We start from the raw sequence: 16,633 nt of genomic DNA, 5'->3' as shown, positions 1-16,633 counted from the left end.
ACTTTTTCTTCTTGCCTATTGGTCAGATGACCATCTTCAATAAAGATCAGTCCAATGTTTTTTTCGGACCTCCTCTTGCTCTTAACATACTTAAAAAAGACCTTCTTGTTTTCTGGCACTGACCAGATTCAACTCTAATTGAGCTTTGGCCTTTTGTTTCTTCTTCCTGCATATATAAACCACAGATCTGTACTCTTTCTGTGAAGCCTGACCTTGCTTCCGGAGATCATACAATTTATCTTTCCTCTTGAGCTTCACGAGGAGTTCCCTCTTCAGCCAAGCGGGTCTTCTGCCCCACACAGTGGAATCACCAGCTCCTGTGTTTCTAAAAGGGTGCTTCTTAAAACCTGACCAGCATTCACGGTCTCCTAAGTCCTCAAAAGCAGATTCCCAGGGTACTTTGCTAAATGGCTCCCTGAATAGCTTCAGGTTTGCTCTCCTGAAGTCCAGGGTACCAACTCTGCTGTCCTTTTTTTCTCATTAAGCTGAAACTTTTAAACTCAACCATTTCATGACCACTGTGGCCAAGACAGCCATCTACCATCACCTCCCCGCCACCACGAGTCCTTCTCCATTCACAGACAGCAAGCCTAGGAGGGCATCTTTCCGAGCTGGCTCACTGAGTACTTGCAACAAGAATTTATCTCCTATAAACCTCAAGAATTCCCAAGACCTGCTTGTCACAGCAGTATGATATTCCCAGATGTTGCCTGGGTAGTTGAAATCTCCCATAAGGACAGGGGCTACCGATCCAGAAATTTCTCCTAATTGCCTGTAGAATAACTCATCAGTGCTTACATCCCGTCTGGGTGATGGGTAGTAGACACCCACTACAACATCTCCTTTGTTTTCCATCCACATAACCCTCACACTCAGGCTCTCGACCACATCGTCACTAACAGCAAGGCCTGTACAGTCAAACCACTTCCTTATGTAAAGCACAAAACCTCCTCCTCACCTGCCCTGGCTACCGCTCCTGAACAGCCTGTAGCCCTCCATCCCAGCACTCCAGTCATGGGACTCGTTCCACCAAGTCTCACCAACACCAACCATATCGTAGCTGTGGGAGCCAACACTTCCAGTTCATCCTGTTTGTTTCTCGTACTGTGTGCGTTGGTGTACAAGCATTTTAGATTCGCTTTTGAGCCCTCCATGCTCCCAGGAGCAGTACAAACATTCCCACCAGCACTGCTGTCCTGAAACGATGCCTGTCGATCAGTCCTGCTAGTTTATGCCCAAAGATGCATTTCCCTGTTTAGGACAGGTGGATCCCATCAGGCCCCAGCATACCTTATGTCTCAAAGGTTTTTCCATGGTTTAAAATCCCAGTTTTGGTGGAAGCACCAGTCCTGGAGCTGGGTTGATGTCGTTGGGTTCATCTGTTTCTTCCAGTCTCTACCCATTATTGGGAGGATTGAGGAAAATGCTGCGTTTTAATTTTAGCGTTCTTCTCAAGACTCTGAAATCTTTTTTCATCCACCTCAGACTTTCTCGTACTCACATGAAAGCGCAGGAGTGGATAGCAGTCTGAAGGTTGTACTAAGCTCTTCAGTCTTGTGGTAACATCCCTAATTTGAGCCCCAGGGAGGCAGCAAGCTTCCCTGAAAAGAGGGTCCAGTCTGGAAATTAATACTTCTGCTCCAGACAGGAGGGAGTCACTAATGACCATAACTTGCTGTTGCTTCTTCTTGGCACTGGTCTTAATGCAATTTTTGTTGTGAGGGGTTGGTATCATCACCGTTAGCTCTGGTCTTCAGGGTTTTTTCATGATACTTGTTTTGCACTCCCATGGCCTCCCAGAGTAAAATCATCCCACCGTGGCTCTCAATATTCCTTGTGTTCTTGAACAGCCGTTCAATGCCAAAAAGCTCAGTACGTTTTTCTTTTTCACAAGTTCAGGTTTTTTCACTCCATGTGATGTACCAGTTGGAATGATTTAATGTCCATTTTCACTTACATTATGAAGGCATAAAAGGCACCAAATAGAATATACGTCTTATTATGTGATGTAATGAAATACCACTTTTGGTTCCTATTCAGAAGTCATTGCATGTAAATTGCCTTTGAAATCTAGTTAGCAAAAAAAAAGCATTGTATATAATTATTATTATTATTAATGTGAGTAGCTTGTGCAGTCTCAATTTTGGCAAATGATGTGCACAGAGTGCAAAAAAATTGTTTTGAAATTTTTTTCTGCAGTAGTCAGGTCTTTTTAGATAGTGAGAGCCTGAAGTGAACTACTTTGAATGACTTCTTCCAGGATAAGAGAACAATCCACAGTTCTACCTGTTTGCTTTTGCTTTAAATTCCTGTGAGTTACTCTTGTTAAAGCCTGTTCTCTGGAGGTATAATACCTTCTAGTCTCTAGAACCATAGTCGTGACAGTCTTCTCCTGCAGTGCACATGGAAGTTATATCAGTAAGATCTCTTTTCCCAGATTCAGCTGGCTTTCTGGTTTTGCTATACCAAGATTATTGAGAGGGTTTCAGTTTTTGTGCATGCCTCTTCCTTCTGGTGAAGTATCTGAACTCTTCTATCCAGTCACTCTGTCAAGGATCCTACACCAATTAAATCTTTCACTTGCAAGCTCTGAAGCAGTATAGCAGGCCTCTCAGTTTAAAAATAAATTCACATCAATAGGTGGGTAAATGTCTGGTTTACATTAGGAACCACCTCCTGCGTTTAACAACATCTCTTTGCTTACTACGAGTTTTGCCTCTGCCTCTTGGTGGCCCTGGCTGCCTGGCCACCTTTCAGGGGATGCATCTTTCATGGGGCCTCACATTCTGTATTAGTACATACAGTAAAACCAGACATGGCACAGCTATCTCAACAGACTAATGTAATTATATGTAGCTTATTACTAGTCTTTGACTGGGACCAGATGTCATGGTAATTAACTGCTTGGAGGAGGAGAGAGGCAATGGTTTTGGGGTGAGACATCCCCACTTTTCTCCTCTTAGACATAGTCTGTTCCATCAGGGCTGTGGTGAACATATTGTCAGTGTTAGGCAACGTTCTTCCCGTGTGCCAACTCTTCTGTATCTCTGAAGCATAGCTTGAACCAACAGGCTTCCTTATTTCTGAAACCTCTGGTAGTCAGATGGTTTTGTCTCCTGGAATGAATTAGAAAACGTTCCAGAAAACATTCAGGGAAAACCTGAAACAGTAGTATCATTCTTATATAAATACATTCTCTTTCTTGCTGGTGTTATTTTGAATATCTGTGACTGTATAAGAGTTTTCTTCTTTACAGTCCTTTTTTTCTTTGCACTTGCAGTTCATTATGATCTTGTATTTGTGATGCTATAGTCTATTGCCATGGAAATGATCATAATTCCACAATTACATTCACATCTTTAGATCCCTGCTCTTTAGAGAAGTTCATTATGAATACCAACTTCTGTGTTGAGGACTGTTCTACAGAAAAATTTTGGGGAAAGAACAGTTGAAAATGTATGCAGATTTACATGGTTTTAGTAATGACAGAGGCATGAAGGATGTTGAGGCAGAAGGAACTGTCTTCCTGACTGGGTTGATCTGGCCAGAAACCAAGTTCTTACCAGCTTCTTGCTCACTGCAACCTTCCTTCCAGGAGGATGGAAGAGAGAATCAGAAGAGCAAACTGATGCCCAACTGGTCTGTGAGCAGCTGCCCCCTTGGAAAGACAAAAATCCCAGTTTTTATTCCTAAGCGTGATGTCATACGGCAGGGAATATCCTTTTGGTCAGTTGGGGTCAGGTCTCCTGGCCCTGTCTCCTCCCAGGCTCTTGCCCACTTGCTGAGGGAAGAAGGCGACTGAGAATCAGAGGAAGCCTCGATGCTGTGCAAGCACCCTTCAGCAACAGCCAAAACACTGGTGTGTCACCAGCACTATTTCAGCCACAGATCTAAAACACAGTGCTGTGTGGGCTGCTAGGAAGAAATATAACTCCATCCTAACCAAAACCAGTACACTTCCCAAAGGAATGATTATTTTAAGCTCATTTCGATAGTTTGAAGTTCCCTCTTTATTGAAGTGTTTCCCTAAGGAAGACCACTATTGTATTGTGTTTGACTTCAGGTACCAGTCAGATCTGGGCTTTATCAAGTTGTTTGCTACCCAGTAATCCCAAAATGTGGTTCAGCGTCTTTCTAACCCTTCAGATTTTTACCTATTTAGACGTGGGAGATTGCTCTCTGTGTCTGTATATTAGCTCTTTACCTAATGCCACTGACAAAGCTTCTGCTGATCTTCCTGCATTGACTTGTTTCTGCCAGGAATACTTTTCTCCTTTCAAGAAACCTGACAGAAAAAGCATGTTTAGATGTCTCTGAGGATCATTTTTCAGTGCAGTACATTCTAGCAAATCTCTATAGGTGCCTCTGAAACTTCACCCTTAAGCCTTTGCTTTATTATTCTGTATTCCGTTATTCACTACAAATTTTTAAGGACATGCTATTCCTGGTTGTGGGGTTTTTTTAGTGAATATCATTCAGCTATTTAGAATTGTTTATGTATATTTCTTTTCAAGATGCCAGTGATCAAAGAGAAGACATTTACATTGGAAACCACTTACCTTGTTCAGAAAGCTTCAACGGCTACTGTATACATGGAAAATGTGAATTCATTTATTCCACTCAGAAGGCTTCCTGCCGGTAAGTCCTGCATGCCTCCAAAATGTGCCTGAAATTGCTGTAAAGCTTAATCAAAATGCTCTCTAGACATAATTACGGCATGTATCACTTTGCAGTTATCTAAGCAGCAGCACAGGAGCTGTATCCCTGCGTCACGGGCAGCACCCAGCTGCTCCGGTCGTGCAGGAGATAGTGCTCAGGAGAGAGGCTCGATCAGTCAGTTAATTCAAAATCTGAATCCATCTGAGGAGTGTAGCCTCAATGTTGTCTTATTTTTGGCTGCTAAATGAGAAAAAAAAATACACCAGAAAAATGCCATTGCCTGTATTCTCTGGTATTCTCTGTATGACTGTGCTTTCCCCATTGACATCTCAGTCTGTTCTTATACTATCTATGCATTTTATTGTTGCTGTCATAAAGTCTCTCTAGCCTATTATAACATTTATTGCCCTTTTTCACAATAACAGGCTTCATCTAGAGAGTATAAAATTGCAAAATATTCTTTAGCCCTCACTTTTTGTCTACAGTATAATCCAGCAGCTCCGTACACTCAGTGTTAAGCCACTCAGTATTTCCCAGGAGACCTCAATGTTCTGATTTATTTCCTTAGCTCCCAGATAATTTTTTTCTTTACATTTCACCAACTAAATTCTGCATCTTCGTTTTCCTCCAAAAAAAAAAATTATTAAAAACATTGTCTATAGGAAAAGGCCAATAGTAGTGCCCTACTTATTAGGAGGTTTAACTCCTGGACTTTTATCTGGCAAGCTTGTACTTTCAGATTAATGTGGTTGAAGATGCTATAACTCTTTGCTTTTGAAACTTCAGCTGTAAATCCATTAGATGCTATCACATTTTTTCCCTTGATCTTTATCGATTGAGGCTATTTGGGGTTTTTTTCACTGCCAAGATTTAAGGGTTTTCAGACTGATCAGAGAGCAGGAAGCCCAAAAGGCAGAGCCAGTATGATTGTCAACTTAAGCATTTGAAAGCTTCTATTATTCCTTTTCCCATCCAAGAGCCTTTCTGGTTTATTTTCATCTTTCCCACAGGACTTCATTGTTTTTATCTTTTCTTTGGCTAAACCAAGAGAGCTCAACATGGCTTTGCTTCTTCGGGGGAACTGCGTGCATCCCCAGCATCATCTTGATGGGCACTAGGCAGCAATATTTGATTTAAGTATTCTTTCAGTCTGGCATTATGTTTAACACAATTTCTGATGGATTTGTTCTCAAAATATTCTAAGTAGAACTACTTCAAGGAAAAGATTCTTGGGTGAACTGATTTTTTAATTTCTCATATTTTTTTCTGGATGGTAGTAATCATACAGTAATTCATTTATGATTCAATTCCTATTCGATCATTAAAGTATTGATTATTATCTATTATTATTTTCAAACATCAGTCCGCCATGCTAATTGTTTACTTCTACCAAAGAAAAACATTCTCTCTTTATCTGGCAAGGAAAATATAATGATGAATGCTAAGGGCAGATTGTTATTTTCAAATGCTTTGCATTTGCACACATATCTAGCATATAAATTGTTTAATTTGGTCCTCATTTCCTGGTAGTGATATATATGAGTTATCAGATGACCTACAAAACTGCGCAGTGTAAATTCTGACTTTTGCTTTCACTGAGGGACAATGAATCCCCTCATTCATTGTACAGCAGCCCTCCAGGACTATTGGCAGGCGGGTGGGAGGAAGGTTTTGTAGTAGTCAACTGCATAATTGCATATATAGTTCAGAAGCATTTTCACAGCTGGGACCTGGTCTCTCTCCTGCTGCCGCCCTTATGCAGCGCAGTTCTGCCCTGTCTTTACAGCAGGGTAGTTCAAGCTTTTGCAAAGAAATCCGGACTTCTGTGTGATAATTCAATTAATTGACTGATCAGCATATCTTGAAAAATCCACACAGACCTGTATTTATCTTGCTATTATATTGATGCTGTATTATCTTGCTATATATATTAATGCAGCAGAATGCTTAGAAATCTGTTTCACTAGTTTAACATAGCTTTGACTAGTGCCTAGAACAACATCCCACCACAAATATAGCTCTTAACACAAACACTTCTTCTTTGCAGGAATTCAATACTCCTGAATCTCCATTCAATATTTCTCAGAAATAATTTCCTGTTTCTTCAGTATTTCCAAGCAAACATCTTCGAATTACTTGTGCTTGTTCCACTGTAAAGCAATTTTCACATTGATCGCACTTTGACTGTTACCTTCTTTAAAGAAAACACAAGCAAAATAACAATAATAACTCAGTCCTTTTCACTAGCAAGGATTCCTCCTCCTTATTGTTTCTTTTTGCATGATTACCAATGTGTTTGTTCCCCATCCTCTTCCTTCTTGCATGCAAATACATGTTTTTCTTGATTCGCTTCCCAGCCATTACCAAGCTTACTTAGAGTGTGGGGGGACTTTTCTTTAATAACTCTGCTCTTACTGGAACTTGTTTCGTGCCTGAGCAAAAACTCCTTACACAGCAGCTGGAGAAAGTAGAGTCACAAGGTTACGAACGTGTAAACCCCAACTGTTATTCCTGCATGCAAAGGCGGATTAGGAGTTGCATGAGCAGTTGTAGGAAGGTCTGTGGAGTAATTATTTTGTTCCTCCAAACAGAATTAACTCCTACCCTAGCACCGAAGCTTTTGGATGGATAAGACTGATTTTGTGTTGCATTCGGGCTTTTCTGATCCAGTTTACAAAACTCTCTGCTTGCTTGCCTTTGATTCTGCAGACTCCAGCTTACTGTCTTGGTTGGCTGTCGCCTCTCCTTGTTGTGCTTCCACCTCTCTTGTGACATGAATTCCTCCGGAGTGGGTTTCCAGTGCCACCTTCACCACTGGTAGATCTCACCTTCCTTGTTGTGTGTTGCTGATCAGGAGCAGCCTTTGATGAGTTTCTCATTGAGCTGACTGCTGCTTTGCTCAGGCAGGGTACCATTTAGAACAGAAGCCTTTCTTCCGTCTCCAGCCATTTCTCCCCTGGCCAGTTTTTATGGAGTCTTCCATGAACTCTCGGTTGAACAGTTGTGGTTTCTAACCCAACCTCTGTCAACTTTTGATTTGGTGACAAGGCAGGAGGAGGTTTAATGTTGGTCTTGTCCAGTAGGTTTTGTAGGATTCCACTTCCGTTAAGTTGCAGCTTGAAAAGAGATCCTCCTTTTCCCTCATTTTTCAAGGTTTCTCTACCTCTTTGTCACTTCTCTCCCGTATTGACATCGCAGCTGAATGAGCATGCTCCCTTTGTTTCATGAGCATGCTTCTTTGTGTTTCATTTAATCTCGTCTACTTGTTTCACCTGGTTGCTTTTTTCTTCCTAAATATCGCTCCAGTTTAATAATGACCCCACATATTGCTTTTGCCAAATCGGGGCCTTCACCACGCTGATGTGTTTTTTGAGGGCTCCGTTATCCTTATCTAGGAAAGCAAAGTGTATCTGTTCTGCCTCTTCTCTTGCCACAGAAATCCAAGCTGTTCCCCAGCCCAAGCATCACCACACCCTTGCCTCCTCACCAGCTCTTTGTCAGCTGGAGCCGCCTTGGACTCCTTACTTCATCTGCAAAATGACTGACCTGTGGTCAAATTACAGTTTCCATGAAATATTCCTTTTCTTTTTCAGGTGTGAATCAGGATATACTGGACAGCACTGTGAAAAGACAGACTTTAGTATTCTTTATGTTGTCCCCAGTAGACAAAAGCTTACGCATGTCCTTATTGCAGCAATAATTGGAGCTGTACAGATTGCCATTATAGTTGCAATTGTCATGTGCATAACAAGGTAGGTAAAGACAAAAGCAATGAAAAAATACACATTGTATGGGTACACTTTTTCTGTATTTAAATATTTGACTCCCAAAGCTTTCTGTGCTTTAACATCTATCCTGAAATACCCACATGAAAAATACCTAAATGACTGAAGTGGAAGGATTATGTGACATCGCTCTATTTTTTTGGTCACAGAACACACATTTGTTTAAATTCACAAGCCACCAGTAACCACTCTGGTGGTTTTTGAATGCCCAGACCAAATGCCCAGCAGAACAGATCTGCCTTGAAACACATCCAAAAGGGCATCTACTGTGTTAGACCTTCAGTGGAGTTATTCAAGCATTGCTGATATCTTACAGAAGCTATGATCCCCACCTTCCACCCAGCAAAACCAGAGAGTTTGACAAGATGCTGTTGCCTGCAGTACCACTGTAAATGGTGTTACACAGAGAGAGAAGTGTTCTTCACACCATATATGCTTTCTGAAAATTAATGTGCATCTGGTTCTGTTATTAGTCACTTGTTCCTGTTATAGAGAACCTATTTTATGAAATGTAAAAATGCACAAACACAGAGTTCAAGTTTCTGCATTGTCTCAGACTCTTGCCCTTTATGAAAACTGAGATAAGAGACATGAATTCTTTTTGATGACAAGGAATTCAGTTTGCTCATCAAGGCTCAAGCCCAATGAGAACTGAGGGCTCTGGGATTGATGAAGGATGACTTAATTACCCCATAAGCTCATGAAGCATTTAAGTCCTACACTTCGGCATCTGTGCAACACTTTGTCTTTTCCTCCTCAACTCATCCTTCACTGTTTCAGCTCCAGTTATATCGGGCCATAAACCTTTCTGCTACTGCATGAGTGCATGGTTTCCTAAACTCAGTGACGTAGAACAACACCCCTGTGAACGAGCAATGTTGACCTCCTTCCCTGTCACTCTCCGATGAAGTTCAGTGTAGGGGGTTGAACCCTCTGGACTTTAAGTATGAAATATGTATAAAGTAAAGCCAATGCAGTTATACACTAGTGTATGTGTTTTGCTGGTTCAGGGTTGAAGAACACAGCACCTTGCTGGCTTCAGTCTCAAGTTCAAGCAGAACTCCTGTCTGAGTGATCTGGGGTCCCACAGACATCCCCAAGTGACAGTCCAGTACTGAACACACAGCACGGCTCACAGACTCCTTGCTGTTGTCACGTAGAGAAAGTTAAATCGATGTGTTATTGTGAGGCTTGATTTTATGCAGCATATATTTTTCTTTTTTTAACAGAAAATGCCCCAAAAACAATAGAGGACGTCGGCAGAAGCAAAATCTAGGCCATTTTACTTCAGATACATCGTCCAGAATGGTTTAACTTAGTGATTTTTATACCTGCATTGACCATGTGATGTACATTTTTATTATATCTTTTTTTAAAGAATGGAAATATTTATTTCAGAGGCCTTATTTTTGAACATTTTTAGTGTAACAATGTTGGTCTGTATTCTGAAAGCATCAGCTCTAACAGCTATGGACTGTTTTAGTATCTTTACTTTTATGGTTTTGAATACAGTAGTTCATTTTCTGTATCTGTATCACATGGTTATATGATAGACTTGTGCTTTATCCATGGAATGTAATATTTTTGGGAACACAGATTTATTCCACCAATGGTTGTAGATTTAAAAAAAAAAACAACAAATCCAACAAACCCAACAAACGAACAAAAAAGTCCACATTACCTAGCAAACAAGGCATGAACTAAAGGTAAAAATGTTTACAGCTTACTTTTCTTATGAGAAACTAGAAAACACTGTGTTTAAATACCGTAGATATTTAAATGTTTTTGGAAGTTAGTAACTGATTTTTTAGACACTGCCTATCGCATGAACTGTGAAGCTGTGTGCTGTGTGTAGTTGTAACATATTTATAAAAAGTGTAGGCTGGGTCTAAGCGCTGCCATCTTCATAAATAATTCCAACAATTTATTTTTAAAGAGGAAAATTATAAATTTCATGGTTTGGGAAGTTACCTGGTAGAGCAGATGGCACAGGTCCAAAAAAAGTAGGTCTTAGTAGATTTAGGTATTGTAAAATTTGGTGTTGAATAATTGAACACAAATAATTGGAATAAAGCCTACTTTATCACTGTTAAAGCTGTTTTAATACTTCTTAAACTTTTTTAAAGAAAATACATGTTTTAACACCTACAATACGGATTGTATAGTGTTTGTGATTAAAATAAAAAAAGAATAATAAAAGTGAATGAATTACTAATGCTCTTGTATAGAGTATTTTCAAGAGCTAAAGAAGTCCATCCAAATTAGACTTGCTGGTCATAGTTATATTAATAGACTGTTAGTTGTCGTTTGAAAGATCCCGAGATAAAGTGTGAATAGGATGTGTTCAGCTGTCTTAACATGTAGTTTAGGTTTTCAAAATTTTGCATGTAGGATTTAATAATTTGTTCAATAAAAACAAAAATGCTTTCAACATTTTGAGCTGGAAAAGCATGTCACAATACAACGTTTTCACTATATTGCCTCTGGTTTAGTGTGTTTATTTGTTAGCCCATGTGGTAATTGCAGCAAGCTGAAGACCTCAAGTTGTTTTGCTGGGAAAAAAAGAAGAGAAGTGTTAATTTTCCTGACCGCTCTTTGAGTTCTGTTGGAGGAAAGCACTCCAGTAACACAAAACCAGAAGCAGATTGTTAAAAATATGCAAGTTTGCTTTCCTGCTTAATTAGTAAGTTACTTAACTTTCCTGGATTAACACTAATAACTCCATCAGTACAGAAGCGTGACCCTTTAAACGTTTGTTCCTTTCCAGACATTGCTTCCTAATTTTAGGGGTTTCATGTTGCCGAAAGTATCCGAACAATCATGTGTGGATATTTTGTAGTCAGAAGCATTTGACTGAGCTCCAGGAACCGCGTTTCACGCCCTACTTTGAGCATCACCGGAGCCAGCTGTCGCCCTGGCTCCCTGCAGCAGCGCCAGAATCATTCTGGCAGGATCGCCGAGACTTCGCCTCCCACCGACCCGGCCGAAGGCAGGCAAAATGGATCGCCGTGAAATCACCCTGGAGGCTGACAAAACCCACCAAAACCGTCTCTCCAGTGTCACCGAGGAGGAAGAAGAACAAAATGCAGCTTACACCATCGTGACGGTCCTGGACAAAGTGGCCAACATCGTGGACAGCGTGCAGGCGAGCCAGAAAAGGATAGAGGAGAGGCACAGGGAGATGGAAAATGCCATCAAGACCATCCAGATTGACATTTTAAAGCTTGCCCAGGCTCATGGCAATACGGGCTACACGGTGAACAAGTTACTGGAGAAAACCCGCAAAGTCAGCTCCACCGTGAAGGAGGTGCGGGCGCGAGTGGAGAGGCAGAGCACCAGCGTGCGGAAGGTGGAAGCCAAACAACAGGAGATGCTGAGGAAAAACAAATTCCGGGTCGTAATCTATCAGGTAACCACAAGCCTAATTTCTTGTAGCACTGTCGTTTTGCCACTTCCTTGGTAGCCGCTGGTTAATGGAGCAAAAGATGCAGGCTATCCAACGTAAGAGTTATTTTATGCTTTCTTTAACATTGAGTTGTGCTCCTCGGTGCCTTTCGGCATGAACTCACTGACGGCAGCACACATGGTCTATTATTAGTGTGGGTAGGTTTCTGAGCCAGTCGTGTAAGATTAACTGCAGATCAGCAAAGACTATTTGTTGCCTCTCCGAAAGGTAATATGAGGCAGGCCCTGTAAATCTTGTCATACAAACCATGCCTGACATTCATCCGTGTTATTTTTTTCACCGTATTAGGTAGAAGTCTGAATAGCAAAAGTGTTTGTGGGCTCCCTGGAACACAGGCTTTCTTCTAGCACTAATTTCAAAACGTATGGTCGATTTGCCTCGCAGCATTACCCAGGCATTCATACTGCTGACAAATCGGGACTTTTTTATTATCTCAGTCCAATTAAAGCTCAGACCCACAAACCCTTTATGACAGCAAATAGCACCTTGCATACTCTATGTTGGAACTGGCTTAATCTGACGCTGTTCTTCCAATCATATTGGGCAAGTGTATCTGACATTTTTTTTTGTTGACCTCATTGTAGGATGTTGTTGTTCTTAGAAATTATTGTGTTTGAACAGAAGTTTCATGAAATGCTGTGGTCTCACCTACATTCAAGTAAACGGTGCAGGTAGTTCATGGAGTCTGTCCTTTCTTAGCAAGTGCAGTGAAACCTGTGTTTTAACAGCCTGATCCTGCCATGTGCTGAAACCTCCCTGTTCCCTAAATCAATCGAAAATGTGTTTAATATTTTGCCACACGCACAGTTTATCCTTCATACTAGTGAGTCCCCAAAGCTTCTTTCTCATGAGTTGTATTCATCGTTAGGTGTCCTTGAAAACACTAGCCCTCACAAGTAGCACCATGTACCCCCATCGCCCACCCTTACACCCTGGACTTGCATCTGTTTGTACATAAATAACGTTGCAAGTAGCAATGAATGGAGCTGTGTTTCACTTGCGTATATTCAGCACTGTATGCAGCTGACAAATTCTTATGTATAATCTATCTCTCTTAACTGTTTCATTTTCTGCTACTGGGAAGAAATAGCTAAAAAAAATAATAAAAACCAAAGGTAGAAAACATTACCTCTTTAATGTTGTGTTAGTACCATATGCAGCCAAATTGTGCCTCCCAGATTTTCTGACTGAATGACTTACTGTGGATCTTCAGGTGAAAGCACAGCACAGTTTGGCCTATTACTACAATTATTGCAAGCTGCACCATCATGATGGAATGGAAAACAGGCACTTTTGCTTTTTCCTTGCAAATAATTTCCCAGCTAAAGGCAATAAATATCTCTTGACTTCCCTGATTAATGTCATAATGCCATTTCATTGATGGGCCTTTACCATAATGCTTGCAGCAGAATCAATTCTTTGAAAACATTTATTCTTAAACCAGTATTCATTACATAATGTTTTTTTCACGTAGTAAAATGCTGTGGAAATGGCTTCACAGGCAGCTATAAAGGGCAACTATAAAGGGTTGCTATTTTCAGATGTTTCGTACAGAAGGTGGCTCTCACGATGCATACTTGCCCTAAGAATCACCTTCAGTAGGAGTGTCTGGACTCCCTGCTAATTTGGCCGGGCAAGAATGACCTGCACCCTGTTCCATGCACTTAATTCCTAGGCAATACTTTTTCAGGAATGGAAACATTCTTTTTGATTGCTGTCTTTCTAGCTTCCTCTTCCTATGGTAGTTGAGAACTACCAGCCCTTTTCCCTCAGAAGGAAGAGGAGCAGCAAGGCTGAGCCTCTAAGATCAGACATGTAACACTTTTCTGGAGGAGGAGAGCCGCATCGCTCCACAAAAACTGGAACGTGCTAGGTGGCCATAAGTGTGCTGAAGCTTTAAGGCACAGGTACGCTTGTGAAAGTCTCTTTCACAAAAGTGCAGTGATTTTCATGATGTCTATTTGCACCGATGCAGGCATACTGCTGGAGTGCCAAGACCTGAATGGCTGAAGCTTGGCTAGAAGAGTGGGGAATCTGTTAATAGCTACAGAATCAGTGTGCTTCCTTCATTGTGTTTCACCAATGGGTATAACCAAGTTGTTTACTTCATGGTTGTGAGTGACAGCTCATCTGTAGCGAGATTTTTTTTTCTGAGGAACCACTTGAGACATTTTGATGGAGCCAGTGACCTGTGTGTAGCTGGCGTTGAGTGCCTATGTGGGTGAGCGCCCATGGGTTTTAGTTTTAACTTTTGCCAGAACATTGGCATGTGAGGAAATGGGAAACACCAATTAAATCCTAAAGATTTTCTTTCAAGTGGATAGCTTTGATCTTATCACTGATAGAAGGAGTAGGCAGGTTGAAAAGGATCATTGGCTGGAGGAGATTATCCCAGGAGACCTCAGCCATGATGAAAAGAGTGGGCAATATCCTCACATTAAAAAGAGACAAAGTGATCATCCGTGAGCATAATGATTAGGGAAACTGAGAGTGTTCATTTTAAAAGGCCATGTGGTTGAAGAAGAGATTTGGTAGCAGGCAGCTCTCCCCAGGCTGATTGCATGATTAAAAATGCCAGGTTACTTCAGAGTTTCTAGTGAGGTCTTTGACCCCGGAGTGCTGTGTGCCCTAAGGATGTAGTAGGGAATGCAAAGTACATTATAGGCTGTGCAGGTCACTGTTCACTTCTGTTCACACTAGTCTGAATAACCAGCTGTGAGAGTTATTATTTCCTGCAGTCAAAGCACACCTGACAATTTAACTCATTCTAGCTAAATTATTCAGAAATTAAAGGTGGGGTTTTTTCTTTCTTTTTTTTTTTTGTTTTGTTATCCTGAAAGAATTTGTTTCATTTGCTTTCTGCATGTTCTTCAAGTCCCTTTTTAAATGTGAGCATACAGGAACTAGAAAATCCATGTAACAGTTACTGGGTTCTTTTCTGTAAATAAATTATAATAATAAATGAATTAAAATTCAAGTGGCTTTTCCTGACCACTGTCCTTCTGCAGCACAGTGTCTTCGATAGTAAAAAGGATGAGACTGAGATGTGGACAATAATCTGAAAATACGAAGTGGCAGTAAAAGGTTGTCAGAAGCTCAAGAGATGAGGGTACTGAGAGACCAGACTCACAGAGTTGCTGTCCATTGGCACAGAGTTTTAATTACAGCTGTTCTCAGAAAAAACAGTGAGAGCAACCGTGATTTGGAAGGCAGCAAATATACCACAGCTAATTAGACAAAGGCAAAGGAAACAATCTGAACTGTTGTCACTCACCTGATACCATTTGCGCATAAGAAGGGCAAACTCAGAAGGGGCTCTGCAGAGCACAAATGTTAGTACCACAGAGTTACACAGCTCACCAAGAGCAGATTGTGCCAGGTAACTCATATTTGATCATTTTTCTCTTTTGCAGAAACATGAGAGGTCTTATCTTTTCTCATATTTATGTACCTGATAGCTTACCTCTTAACAGATAGCTGGAAAAATAACAGATGACAGTGGATTGTGTTGAAACGGGAAGTGAGGTTTCTGGTGGGTTTCTGAAAGGGTTCGCTTCTAAGACTGACTTTGTCAACTGTGTACTATTTTCATGAAAGATCTTGGCACAAAAAGAGGTGTAAATACTAATAAAATATGCCTAAAGTGAGGAGCTGTCAATCCAGAGAAAGAAATACAGACAGGAAACCAAATCATCGTTAGAGCTGGAGTAATGATAATTTAATTATTTGTACAGAGTGTCAATTTCTGTACTTAGCAGAAACCCTGGTTGTTTTTCTTCTGAGACCCCATGGTTTGGAAAGGACAGAAAATGGTGTATTAATTTCTCACAAGACTGAAAGCCCACCTGATGCTGTGGCTCTCAAAGAAGTGAAATATGGGCATGAAAGGCTTCAGGCAAGATATTTCCAGAAGTGATAGAAAGATGCCCAGTGCTTGTAGCCATAGCACTTCAGAGCCCACCTGGACTACCACGTCCAGCTCTGATCACCCTTGTGCAAGCAGCTGTCGGGCTATTTCGGTGTTCCTAAAATGAAACAGATTGCATGCTTCACAGGGCTGTGTTCATAGCAGATTATACACTTCACGCTACACCACTATATTACAAACTGGACACTACACCATTTGATCTGGTATAACTGGATCCCTGGATCTGTTCCTGTGTGGTGATCCTCACAAAAGACAGGCAGCTGTCTTCTCAGGGCTGCTATTGATTTTTCTCCACCTATTAACGTTGAGCGGTAGAAACAGCTGATCCCAATTTATGTTTGCACTGGATGCAGTTGTTCGGGGCTTTGCTTTTTGTTGTCTGCAAGCCAGCAGAAGAGTGTAGCTGCCCCATGAGCCTCCTGTGTGGTGCCTCTCCCCACGGCGTGAGAGGCTGCCTGGAGTGACTTGTCGACAGGAGCTGTGGCTGGCCGTGCCTTCAGCAACACCTGTCATGCCTGAGACCGACGTTCAGGAAGGGACTCGGCTCTGGGGACAAGCAGTTGGGCTTTATGTTCTCAGCACTACTGGAGAGAGAGCTGAATCTTGCAGTTTATTCCTTTAGCGCAGGGATAAAGTCGATCAGAACAGCTCAGGCACAGACGTGAGGAACATGCCAACTCACGAGCAGCAAGTTCAGAATTTGGGATGGGATTCGTCTTGCTGGGCATTAGAAATCAGTAATGCAGATGTTTGTACATCTGGCCTGTAGAATCCCTTCAGTTGAGCCAAAAGAAA

General features: G+C 41.3%; 2 protein-coding genes across 2 annotated transcripts; both read left to right on the top strand.

The window, feature by feature from the left end:
• Positions 1-4,514: 4,514 nt before the first annotated feature.
• On the top strand, positions 4,515-10,921 carry LOC104279828 (tomoregulin-1; the record flags this gene model as incomplete). The annotated part of the gene is made up of 3 exons (XM_009877253.1): positions 4,515-4,638; positions 8,253-8,411; positions 9,674-10,921. Coding segments are annotated over 3 exons (368 nt in total), but the record flags the coding sequence as incomplete, so codon positions are not given.
• A 509-nt stretch (positions 10,922-11,430) lies between these two features.
• Positions 11,431-11,853, top strand: LOC104268935 (muscle-related coiled-coil protein-like; the record flags this gene model as incomplete). Its single annotated transcript, XM_009877252.1, has 1 exon — positions 11,431-11,853. A coding segment is annotated over exon 1 (411 nt), but the record flags the coding sequence as incomplete, so codon positions are not given.
• Between the last annotated feature and the right edge of the window lie 4,780 nt (positions 11,854-16,633).

This window comes from Apaloderma vittatum, unplaced genomic scaffold, assembly GCF_000703405.1.
Source record: "Apaloderma vittatum isolate BGI_N311 unplaced genomic scaffold, ASM70340v1 scaffold18949, whole genome shotgun sequence".
Lineage (NCBI taxonomy): Eukaryota > Metazoa > Chordata > Aves > Trogoniformes > Trogonidae > Apaloderma > Apaloderma vittatum.
The sequence above is the reverse complement of the archived record's forward strand: the minus strand, read 5'-3'. Positions and strand labels throughout refer to the sequence as shown.